General features: G+C 44.8%; 1 protein-coding gene across 3 annotated transcripts; it reads left to right on the top strand.

Annotated features, from left to right (window-relative positions):
* Positions 1–10,443, top strand: LOC113126844 (uncharacterized). 3 transcript variants are annotated; one of them, XM_026301031.1, is made up of 3 exons: positions 1–526; positions 905–993; positions 4,586–10,443. In XM_026301031.1, the coding sequence occupies exon 3, from the start codon at positions 5,023–5,025 to the stop codon at positions 9,214–9,216; it is 4,194 nt and encodes a 1,397-aa protein (XP_026156816.1). In that variant the 5' UTR covers positions 1–526; positions 905–993; positions 4,586–5,022; the 3' UTR covers positions 9,217–10,443. The 3 variants fall into 3 exon arrangements, with proteins under 3 accessions (XP_026156816.1, XP_026156818.1, XP_026156819.1); XM_026301033.1 differs by having other exon boundaries at positions 905–1,132; XM_026301034.1 differs by lacking the exon at positions 905–993.
* Positions 10,444–12,660: the final 2,217 nt, after the last annotated feature.

Here is a 12,660-nt window from a genome sequence, read left to right as displayed (position 1 = left end):
GGATAGGATCCATATTTTGCAAACGGACGTGCAGGGGTGGATGTGAGCAGAGCGCGGCGGCGGCGGCGGGGTCGCGGCCGGACAGACCGACCTGTGCCTGGGTCTACCCGGAACCATTATGCAGACAGGAAACTACCATTTTACCGCTGGCAGCATCGGAGGAGCCGTCGTCTGCACGGGGGGACACCTCAATCTGACACGGGGCGGAAAACAGCCAGCCGAGGCGAGAAGAAGGAAAAACACGACGGAAACAAAACAAAGGCTTCGTTTGGGCGAGGACGAGCAGTGAGCCGGCAGACAATGGACACATCGGGCCGGGACGACGGAAACCGTTTTTGTTAGCGAGAGAAGCGCAGCCCTCCCGGGCCGATGGAGAACCAGGCCCTTCGCAGTGTTTTTCCATGGATGAAGGAAAAGGCCCCGCTAGCAGGTTGTAGGGACCCCGCTGTCCCGGAGCACGTCTACCTCGATGCTTTCTCACGTTTATCCCCGTGTGTCTGAGCTTTTGTTGCAGCCACGCCACAAGGTAAACAAACAAACAAACAAACAAACAAAATGTGTTTGGTGTGTTGGCTAATTTGTTAGCTGCCAGGCTAACTGCTGTGCTAAGCTACTAGCGGTGCTAGCGCCATGCTATTAAGCCAGTTAGTTAGTTTTTCTCATTAAAACACTGGCGCACACATTTAACCTTTAACCCACATTTAACCTTTAACCCACGAGTGTTGAGATGCGACTCGAGCGATGTGATTTTTTTAAAATCAGTTTTCGATCCTTTTTAAAAAGTCGCGTTTCTGCAGTTAAGCTAACGTGACGGTGGCTAGCTGGGTGACGATGGATGCTAGCAGGAGCTGAGTGGTCTCTGGTATCCGTTTAACCTGCTCGGTCATCGGTGCACCTGTTTCAGATTGTCCACCTGGAGTCACCGGAGAAAGCGGACTGTTCCCCTGCCTCAGCTGCGGTCCAGCACGGAGCTTCAGACCCGCGGATGAGCCGGTGAGATGCGAACAACACGCAGCCACACCGCAAATTGTGTCAGACCAAGTGTTGGTTTAATAAACCTCAGCTCGGCACTTCTGCTCTGCGCACAGACCGAAACGATCCACATTGAAACCGCAGGCTCTGGGACAGATAAGTAAGTGTGGGCTGTTTTCGGACTGTGCACACATTTTTGAGCAGCTGTTGCTTTTTGCACAAACTGATGCTGAGTTTGCTGATGTTGTGTGTCTGCCCTTTGCAAAGCACCAGCTTTTTAAAGACATTTTTATCAGACATTCACCAGCACCGCTTCATTAAAGCACTGCAACTAAATGACTCAAGTAAAATAAAAATAATAATAATAACAATCAGCCATTTTTATTTATTGTTTTTATTCCTTTGTACGTCTTAAGTAAAAATACTAAACACTAGTTCCAGCTTCTCCTTTGGTTTTCAACTTAAATACACAAAACCCTCTGAAGGTAGTCACCTGGGCCTCTGGGAAGTTACTCTACCTGTTTCTCCCCTATTTTCTAATATTTTTGCAAGTGATCAGTTAATTGAAAAATAATGATGAATAGATTAAGTAACTAATCATTGGTCCAGGTCTTTATCAGTCCTTCATGACGATGCATCATAGAGTCGAGTGTGGTTTTAAAGACTGTTATACACAGTGAAATTCAGTCCAGTTGATTTCTCGAATCATTAAATACTGAAAGAAAAAAGTAAATATGTCGTAACTATATTTTTATTGCACTACAATCTGTTATGGTCGGTGATTTTGAAAGTAGAATAAGGTGTTTACACCCACATTTTTGAGGTGCATCAGTAAATGCAGGATATTAGGAAGCTGATAGTGAAGCTGCAGAATCGTGTTGGTGTATCTGAAATTGCTGCTAAGCCAAAGGGTTAAAAGCTTTTTTTCCTCGAATGTTTAAATGTCTCTCTTCCGAGTGGCTCCATTGGCTTTTTAACATATAACAAATTCCCTGTCACTGGTAGAAAGGCATGCAACAGTTTACTGATCAACAGATAATTGAACTGTTCTGATAATCAGATAATCCAGTTAGCCTTTTTTTGAAATATTCTAAAATGTTAAGATGGTGATTGTTTTTAGAAAAGCTTATGGACGATGTTTCACTCTGAGGATGTGTGAAGAACAGAAGCGCCTTGCTTATCAGGGCCACTTCCTGTTTGTTCAGCGGTTAATCAGTTTTTACACGTACAGACGTTGATGATTTAAGTGACAGGAGGCCCAGCTCAGGAGGAAATCAGCATTACGTCTTGGGTTTCGTGCTATTTATCACTGCTCTATTTTGACGATTTCTCAGGATCCTCGGTTGTGACGGTGTGCACGAGGATGTTTGGCTTCTCTGGTTTCTGTCTCAGGATGATCGTTCATGTTGAGTGTCAGTGGAAAATCAGAGAAACTTTAGAATTAACCTCAATTTTTAAGAAGATAAATTGCTCAGGAATAAAGAGCAGCAGATCAGTGAGAAAGAGAATAGAAGTATTGTAATCAGAATAAAATTGCTGCGTTTTTATTAGAGATGTCATCTTTGGTTTTTGCAGAAGAGCTGACAGTTTTAAAAATAGGGAGATGGTACTAACCAGTTAGAAGTTATACTTAGCACAGTGAAGTTTAGAGCTAAAAAAGTGTAGGACACTTGCTTCTGTAAATGTGACTGTGGAGTGGAGCTGCAGCAATGAGTCCATCAACAAAAATGTCATGTTTGTCAGACATGTTGATTTGATACTTTTGTGTCGCACATGGGAGTAAATGGTGTTTTTTTTTTTTGTATTTGTGGGAAATTGTACTAATTTTACCACAACAAAGCAATTAACTGGGAAAAAATGCTACGTCTTGTTAATGTAAATTAAAACTCTGTCCTGGTCATGTTGCACAGCTGTTTTTAACAATGTTGGTTAAAAAAAAAAGCTTCACGTGTTAAAGCTATACAGAACACCAGAAGTAACACCAGGGAGTATCCATGTCTGTACCTGTAATAAAGTACTGCGGTCCAGGATGGAGTCCTAGTATCGAGTGGCTGTTTGTTGTTTTGTTTGTTGCTTGTTTATGAAAAACCAACCAGGAGGATTTGTACAGCTTGAAAGTTGATTCTCACCAGCTCCTGTTTCCATTTTTTTTTTTTTTTTTTTTTTGCGTTTAGTGTTATATGTGTGCGAGTGTGCGAGTGTGCGAGTGTGCGTGTGTTAGAGGCAGCGAGCAGCCATGTTTTCCTGCAGGAGCTCCACAAGAGTCTTGTGGCATTTTGAGCCAATACTCTTCTCTCCCTTTCCAGGCTCCGTTGTATTTATTGTGTTAAGCGATTCACTAGTGTCTCCATTGAGTGTCTCCCTCAATAAGGCACCCACCCACAGTTTTTTTTTTTTTTTTTTTGGTCTGTATAATGTCAGGAAATTGTCCAAGTTGAAGGTGATATCTCCAAATGTTTTCCTTCCTGGCAGTCTGCAGATATCAGCTATTTAAGGATCAAAAACACCCTCACAAATAGTTTTGCATTTCTTTAAAAAAAAAAAACAAACATCATGGGCAACTAATTTATTAACACAAAGTTTTTGCTCTGGTGTTGAAATACAATATTTCACTGGTGTTTAACTTCACACTATTAAAAAAAACAGAACTGTGGATCTGGAAACAGATTTGGAAACTAGTGGATAAATGTTTAATTTATGTCTTATTGTTTAACATTTGGTGGGCAGAGACACAGTTTATATAAAAAGTTATATCATCCTCTTTAAAACACCCAGAACAATGATAGTTTAATTACTTAATTAAATGCATCTGAAGTTAGTTTGTCTTTTGGAAGCTTTTGTGTAATGATTTTTTTCAAACTCAACCACTAAAACTGAAACTTGCACTTAAAAACAGGGACACATTTCAATAAAGATGCAGTTTGCCCATAACGAAGATCAAAATTAAAACACTGTGGAAAACAACTTGCACAAAGTCAAGTAGCAAGTTTGAAGCAGCCTTTTTTTTTTTAGCAGTTGGGTCATTGGGTTCATGCTCTCTGAAAGCCAGCTGAAGAATTTTACCAGACTGAACAAACAAATGCAGAAGATTTTACAAGGTTTAGAGTTCTATAAAAATCATTGTGCAACAGCCGAGTGCCCATGAAAAGGGTAGGCAGTGGTGCAATTTGCACTTGGATATCTTCAACATGTTTGGAGCCACAAATATTAGTTGTGGTCGCCAAAGCTATGCCTAATTTTCTTTGGGAGAATGTGTAAACTTGCTATATATATATATATATATATATCACAAATATTCTAGGAATATTTGGTACAGCATCAAGAAGAACTGCAGGCTCCTTGATGTTCTGCATCACGAAACATTTTTATCAACTTTATCAGTTTAGGTCTTTCGGGTTTCGGGTTGAGTTAAATCATTTGTGTTTAAACAGATGTGTTTATTTGTTGGGAGAATTTTTTTTTTTTTTTTTTGGTTTTGTTTTTTAAGGCTTTCGGCATCCGGCTTCAAGCACTGCAGATTGAACTCACTGTGCCAAAACTCTTCAGTTCCTCTGCCTAGTGTCAAGTCTCCAAATAAGTTGCTGACATTTTTTTTTTCTTCTTTTTCCCACAGGCTCTTCGAAGAACTCCACGAAGAGAGGTGGTTCATCCTCCACTGAAATAACAGTCACACTCTGACCGGACTGGACTGGACTGCTGACCTGATTTGAAGAATCTGCAAACGGTTATGGAACACTTTGAAGAAACACTACAGACTGTTTTTTAGTATAATTTAGTATATTTCTTATTTATGACCTTTTTCATATTATCCCACGAGAAGCACTTGAAGGCTTCACTCTCGAATGGAGAGTACAAGTATTAGTGATACATATATGTGAAAACTAAAAGACAAGCATCAGCTTTTTGTGGATTATTGTGGCTTGTTGCACGTTTGGGGTAGAAATCACAGCAGGTCTACCTCTTAAAACTGGACATTAGCTTCATACAGGGCTGACTTGGTGAACTGGGTAGTTGTGGACCCAGGACACTTTGCAACAGCTGTATTGGGAGATGTTCCAGTTCAGCAAGTACCCCATGGACATTTTAGAGATGCTAAGTGGACACCAAGCTCATCAATTCAAAGGCCTTGGATTGGAACGACAACTGAGCCACCAACAACAAGTCCAACTGCAGCATCAGCAGCAGCTCCAGCAGCAGCACCAGCCCTCCGCTGACACCTCGGGCAGCCTCCTGTCTGGTCTTGGGCTCGGATCCCTGCAGAGCTCTCGGAGTAACGCATTTGCTGACTCCTCATCATTATTTGCCAAAATGAGTGCCCCTCCCCCATCCATCTCCCATCAGAGCCAATCGTCCTCTTCGTCTCACAGCTCCAGGAAGTCCAGTAAGATGAGCAGTAGTAGCAGCAGCAGTAGTGGGAGTTCCTCGTCAGGGTACCCCCAGTTTCTGCGGCCTTTTCATCCAGCTGAGGCAGCGCTGGCCCAGGAGCAGCTCCACTCTGGAATGGGACGATTTGACTTTGGTGGGAGCAGCAGTGGAGGGGGTGCAGGGGTGATTGGGGGGGTTGTCACGCCTGCACCTCCACCTCCTCCGCTTCATCCAGGTCTCTCTGTACCCCAGCCCTCTCCTGGTCCCTCCTCTTCTTCACCCTCTCCCTCCACCTCTGCTTCAGCCTCCAACAATCCCTCTAGCAGCACGGCAGTGCCCTTAGTGGGTCAGTCTGATCCCCGCAGCCTCCACCAGCAGTTCAGCTGCATGCTTGCTGCCAACCAGTATTTTCTATCTGGAGTCCCCACCAACAGCAGCCTGGAGCAGTTTCTCGTCCAGCAAGGCACTCACAACCACTTGGGCTTAGGCCTTAGCCAGGGGGCCACTGAGTCAAACTCAGCCCTGGCACCTCCCCCTGCCCTGCACTCCTCCCACGGCCACAGCCACACAGCTCCACAGCCTCAGCAGCAACAGCAGCAGCTGACCCCTCATGCCTTATCTCATCCACACAGCCACACTCACCACCCACACCCTCTCCACCCGGCCCCCCAGCCTGCCCCACTAGGTGGCTTTGATTTCCAAGGTATTCCAGTCCTTTCCTCCAACCAGATAGCATCACTAATGCAGCAAGAGGCTGGCCTTCCCCTCCCCCTTCCCCTCCACTTGTCCATTCCTAAAGATGATGTATCAAAGTCAGGAGACAGCTCATCTACATCAGTTTCAAGTGGAGGAAGCAGGAGAAAGAAAGCAATGGCAGGCTACCTGCCCCAGAGGAAAACAGACAGTACTAGCCACAGCAGCAGTAGTGTTAGTAACTGCCATAACAGCAGCTCGAGTGGGCACAGTCAGAGCTCCTCATCAGGCCTTGTGGGAGGAGGGTCTGGGGGTGTTGGGATAAGTGGCATCAGAAATGAGCCACAGCATTCCTCTCTCCTCTCATCGTCCTCCCAGCAGTCATCTTCCACTGTCGCCTCCTCTTCATCTGCCTCTGCTTCCTCAAACTCCACCTCTGTGCTTGTGGCCAATGGTAACCAACAGTTGTCCAAATCCCAAGAGAGCCATAGTAATAGTTCATCTGGCCAGCCCGAACCCGAACCCCTTTACCACTGTGGTGAATGCGGTAAAACTTTCACCCACCTCTCCAGCCTTCGACGGCATCTACGCAGCCACGGTTTGACACCAGAAAGCCAAAGCAGGAAGTCGGACTGTAACTCCCCCAGCCCGGAGAGAATATTCTGCTGTGGCGAGTGTGGGAAAAGGTTTAAAAAGAGGGGTCACCTCATCCAACACAGTGTCACCCACTCAGAAAACCGGCCTTTTGTCTGCAGCATCTGCCAAAAGTCCTTTAACCGCCGAGAGTCACTTACAAGACATGAGAAGATCCACGACGAGAAGCCTTTTCGCTGTCCAGCTTGTGGGCGTTGTTTCCGTGAAAGCACCTCTTTGCTGAACCATGCTGCTTCAGGTGCCTGTGGCAAACCTCCCCGAAGTTCAAAAAACAGGCCCAGCCCCGGAGGAAGTCGATCATCCAACCCAAGCAGCAGTAAAATGGGAGGCAGTGAAGACAGGGTAGGAATTTCTAATGATGGGGCAGGGCTGACTAATGACAAGTATGCAACAGATTATTCAAGAAGTCGCTACCCGAACCCATCATCCTACAATAGTGGGGTTGTCGACTACAGGCGATCACAGTCCTCATCTCTGTATTCCTCAGATAGTACACTACCCAGTGAAATGACCAGCCAAACCCTCCGTAAAGCCCCTTTAGCTCCAACACTCCATCCCCACCCTCAAAGTCAGCAGCAGCAGCAGCAGCAGCAACAACAACAGCAGCAGCAGCACCACCACCACCAACAGCAGCAGCCACACCTCCCCCTTTCCTCCCTATTGGACGACTCGGAGGATGAGGTCACCAGCAGTGCGATGTCGGCCATTGCTGCTGCAGCTGCAGCCTCTTGTGATATAAACACAGAAAGCAGGGAAGGGGAGAGAAGAGATATTATCGGTGGCCTGCTGGGGGGGTTGGGGTTTGGTAACATGGGTGGACCATCATCCACGTCGAGCCTCAATGGTTCCACCATGCCTTTAACCCACCCCAGTCAGCCCCACGCAAAGCCTAGGAGGCCGAGAAAGCCAAGAGAGAAGAGGGACCCAAGCACCATCATCAGGAGGAGGAGAAGTCCCGCACCTCCTGGTGATGGCTCAGAGAGACCGTATGGATGTCAGATTTGTGGTAAACGTTTCAGAAGGGCAGAGACCCTGCGACGCCACAATCGAGTCCACACAGGGGAGAAGCCTCACGCCTGCGATGTGTGTGGCAAAATGTTCCGTGAGCCTTTCCACCTTACCAAGCATCTGACGGTGCACTCGGGTCAAAAGAACTACAAATGCAATCTGTGTGGGAAGATGTTTGCCTATGCACAGAGCCTGGTCAGACATGGCAAGCTGCACAGAAAAGGGGAGATCGACAACCAGGGGAGAAGAATAAAAGGTGCTGCTGCTGCTATCAGTCAAGTCGGCAACTCTGGAAACTCTGACTACTTCTCATCCTGCTCCCAAGGAGAGAAGTCTCCAACATCTGGCACTCCCTCCCAACGGCTTTATACCTGCACAGTTTGCTGGAAATCGTTCCGCCACTATTTCCACCTGACGGCACATCAACAGACTGTCCATGGTGGTGGGGTAGGGCTGGAAAAGTCCTTTCGTTGTGAAGTATGTGGTAAAGCTTTTGCCTACTCCAACAGTTTGGTGCGACACAAACTGTCGCAGCATGGCATCGATCGCAACGGCCAGCGTGTCAACCAAGCCCAACCTTCTGGATACTCTCCCCTCTTCTATGATTCAGCATCAGGTTCTAACTATGCTGGGTCGTCTCACATGCAGCAAGGGAGCTCGGGGCAGCAACATCAGCAGCAGCAGCAACAGCAGCAACAACAACAGCAGCAACAGCAGCAGCAACAACAGCAGCAGCAACAACAACAACAACAACAACAACAACAGCAACAGCAACAGCAACTGCAGCACCCTTTTCACTACCGCGCAAAAAACTTCCAAAAGCGGCATGGGCAGACAAGAAAGCATCGAAAGAAAAAAAGACGAGTGGTAATCCACAGCATTATGAGAGATGGAAAGCTGGTGGGTGTACCTCTGAGTGAAGACACTCGCAGGAAGCTGATGATCCTGAGGAAAAAGAGGGGCAAACTGCAGGCACAACTGAACAGAAAAAAGCTCCTGGCCCAGCTAAGGATAAAGGGCGGTGTAATGAAAGTGAAGTCCTGGTGCGGAGGTGCGGTTAGAGTCACAGGCCTCAGCTCAATGGATGTCCCTATCAAGCGTTTCCCCTGCCCAATCTGCCCCAGCACCACATATGCCAAGCAGGGTTCTTTGCTGGTCCACCACGCCGTCCGGCACCCACCTAGAAACTCAGGCCGCCACGCCCGACTGCGGTGCCAGGTGTGTGGAAGACGCACCAGCTCCTTACACAAAGCCTTGAAACACAGGGGCCAGCATCTTAAACAAGCTGCATTCCAATGCCACAAATGCCGACACCGCTTCTGGAACCCTCGGCTCCTGGCCCGGCACAAGTTCTCCTGTCGTGCTATGGCCATGGGCAGTGGGGGAGGGAACTGGGGACTGATGAAGATGAAATCTCCAGCATCTCATGACCAGTCAGATAGTGACCATTCATCAGGCCAACTAACGGTTCCAGCTCTGGTCCAGCCTGAGAGATCAACTGCTCTTACTGAGTACAGTCAGTAAAAAAAAAAAAAAAGTTTTCTAGACTAGATTGTTTTAATGTTTTTTTTAAATAATCCAGGAAGCAAGCAAGAGCTAGCAAGTTTATAACAAAGAGGAGGCACGGGAACAGGGAGGGTTAAGTGAAACTGCCCTAATATCCCCACGCCCATCCCTGGATAATGATCCACACAGTCCTAACTTACTACAGCAGAGGTGGTTGATAAATTAATGTGGACTTCAAAAGACCCAAAATCAAAACCACCTCAGTTTTCTCTCCCCTTACCTAAAGGTGAAGGAAGTCTAGATAATTTGACACATTTAGTAGCACCTGTCTGCAAAATTCATTCATCCAGTTTTTCTTTTCCATAATTTTCTGTTTTTTGGTTTTTAATTTTCCCATGAACAGTATTTGCACATAAATATGGATTTGGATGCCTGTTGTAGAAGTAAGGTACCTTTAGTACCAGATTATTTTTTCAAATTGAGTTTGCATTACTCACAGTTGAACAGTATAGTCTGTGTCTCTTGTTCTGTGTTTGTTACCCCAGTGGAGAATCTCTCCATTTTTTTTATACTGAGACATCTGCCCGTCAGATAAATTTATCTAAGAAACAAAAATCCTGAGTTGACAGAACTTCATGAAAATGACTTGGCAATACTAGTTTTTGCTAAAGTGACTGAAAAGGAAAAAATGATGTGAGGACGAAACAGAAGTCTTGGTGACCATGTTTTTAATGTACACTACTTTTGTCATTTTTGAAGAGTCGTGGATGGAGAGACAACATGACTCAAACTGTTAATGCGTTCAGGATTTGAAAAGGACATCACAAATAACCGGAGTGTACTGTACAATTCGTATTATATTTTATTATATATTGTTTATTTGCTGTTTTTTACTCCAAGTATCATTTCTTTTATCATTGTTGGTATTTTATGGGTGGGAGGGAATGAGTTGGGGACTATCTTTGTAAAACAGTGGGATGAGTACATGTATCGATGTGATAATTTTTTTTTTTTCCCCTTCCCTGAGCCTCTTTTATCTACTCCCTCATCGCCACAGTTATGCCCAATTTTTGTAACAAAAGTGTGTACACATAGTTCATTGCTTAGGTCCTGTCCAGACGTGTTATTTGTTTTTTCTGTAAAACTAAAACATGTAATATTATTACTAAATTACTATCATTTTCTTGGCCTAAAAGTGAGTTGTTGAAAACCCTCAAATCAAATAAAAAAAAAAAAAATCTGAAATAGTACGTCTGTTTGGTTTCAGGTTATGTTGAAAGTTTACGTCAAAGACTTATGTCATGTTTTACAGGTTTATAATCAGAACCCAAAAAGTTTCAAGAAAATTTCTACAAGTGAATATTCCTAGAATGTTTTTTTTTTTTTTTTTTCCCAATTCTTTGTGCATGTTGAATTGTATGCTGTCCTGAAGACACAATGACCTGAACTCTGATGACAGATGACATGGGTATTTTAAGGAAATTTGGTAGAAATTATAAAATACTAAGATAAGTCTGTTAAATGTGTTACCAAGACAGTGAAAAGAGTAATCGAAACTGGCCTAAATTTAAAAAACTCACTTTCCTTGGAGGTGGTAGAGGACTGTCTGATTGTACCTCAAGATGAGGCCAAACTGAGAACCTAAAGTTTTAAAAACAGTTAATTTAGTCCCACAAATGAAGAACTTCCAATTCTATGCTAAAATATATACAGCCCCAGTTAACTGCATTTTTGAAATGTTATTGTTCATCGGGCCTGTGCCTGGAATTAAAACAGGAACTCTCCTGCCTTAATCATCAGGACCATCACACCAGTAAATTGACAGAAACGTTGTGGTGCATTACAGGTATATGGCCACTAGATAGCGCCAGTTAGGTGTATTATAAACGATGGCTGCTGCCCAAGTCTGCAGGGAAGAATCAAGAGGAAATAATTTCATTTGGAAATGGATCATGAAACTGGAATCGCACATTAATGGAGTCAAGCTGCTGCTCTACACATTCCCTGATGCATGTCAGCATGTGCACACTCTCATTTTGGCCTCTCACTACAAGCACATGCTTGTCATGTATATTTGACAGTATTCTGACACCAGATAGGACTTGTAGAACTTCCAGGTCCTTCTAGGAACTGCTGTTCCCACAGTGCTGCAGCTGCATCTGATTTAGTGAAATTAGTATCAACAGGAAACGTGATGAGGCTTGTTTATGTAGGATATACACTTCTAGTTTCTTCATAGGCTATTAGTATTATTAGTAATATTATTTATTGTCTCAAGAATAGCAATGTATCTATTAGACAACTCTGTGTGAAAAATAAGCTTTAATATTATTCCCTTATATTTATTTTGAGATATATAATCATATATATTTTTGTAATTTTGTGGCAGCAATTTTTATGTACAGTTTTAAAAATTATTCTATTTTATTATTTGTAACGGTATTCAGTGTAGTAATATGATTAATATATCTAACATCCCTAAAACCAAGTCTTAACTCTCACACATGAGATTGAAAAAGTAAGGACACGCCAAATGGGCCTCACAAAGACAGAAGTACAAGTACACACACACGCACGCACCTCCCCCCCCCCCCCCCCTGGTCTGTCACGCTCACGCGGCAGTGGCATGGGGAAACTTGTGGGCGGAGATTGTGACCTATTTTTAGCCAATAGAAAACCGAGAGAGGCAGCGAGTGACCTAGTTTCAGCCAATCGCGGCGCGGCACAATCGCCGGTAGGCAACAGTCGGCGCGTGCCGGGGCCATGTGCTTCCTTGGTGTTGTGAGCGCGAGAGGCAGATAGGGACAGCGAGAACAACAACCGCGGGTCCTGTCCCGGGTTTTATCGACGTAAACATCATTTAACCGGTTCAAACGTGACGATGGCCAAACTGTAGGAGGCACAGCTGCCCTATAAGTGCAGCGCCGCATGAAGAATCGGTAGTAAATACTGTTTTCCTGCGCAGGTTCCAGACAAGTCACAACATGGCGGTTGTATCAACACCTGTAAATGCAGCAGCGTTACATTGTGCGAGAAAATGGAGTAGATAAGGTGTGACAGGAACACCTGCCGCACGTGTGTGCTTTGTACCAGCTGCTTGTTGTTGATTCTTTGGACCCTGACGCGTCGTGGGTAAAAATAATCACATTTTCCCACGTTTGTCAGATAAGAATGGTGGAAACAGCCCTGACAAACAAACATCCTCAGAGCATCTCGTTCTGCTGGACTCAGTCACTGGTCCTCCCTGTTGTGTTGGCCTCTGTTTAAATAACAGGGGCGGGCTGCGTTCACGGTCCGTCCTGGAACGACTTCAGAAAAGGGGGGTATGTGCTTTGGTGTGCAACAGTCCCAGCAGCCATTGGATAATATCATAACAAGGGGGCGTGTGGAAATGTGTTGTGTGTTCACGAACTATGGAAGCAGACATGTTGGATTATAGAACAGGAGGCTTTGAATCCATTA

Source organism: Mastacembelus armatus, chromosome 11, assembly GCF_900324485.2.
Source record: "Mastacembelus armatus chromosome 11, fMasArm1.2, whole genome shotgun sequence".
NCBI lineage: Eukaryota > Metazoa > Chordata > Actinopteri > Synbranchiformes > Mastacembelidae > Mastacembelus > Mastacembelus armatus.
Note: the sequence above shows the minus strand (reverse complement) of the source record. Positions and strands in the feature narration are given on the sequence as shown.

Coding starts and splice junctions, on each gene's coding strand:
- LOC113126844 (XM_026301034.1), top strand. CDS start 5,023: ATGTTCCAGTTCAGCAAGTACCCCATGGACATTTTAGAGATGCTAAGT.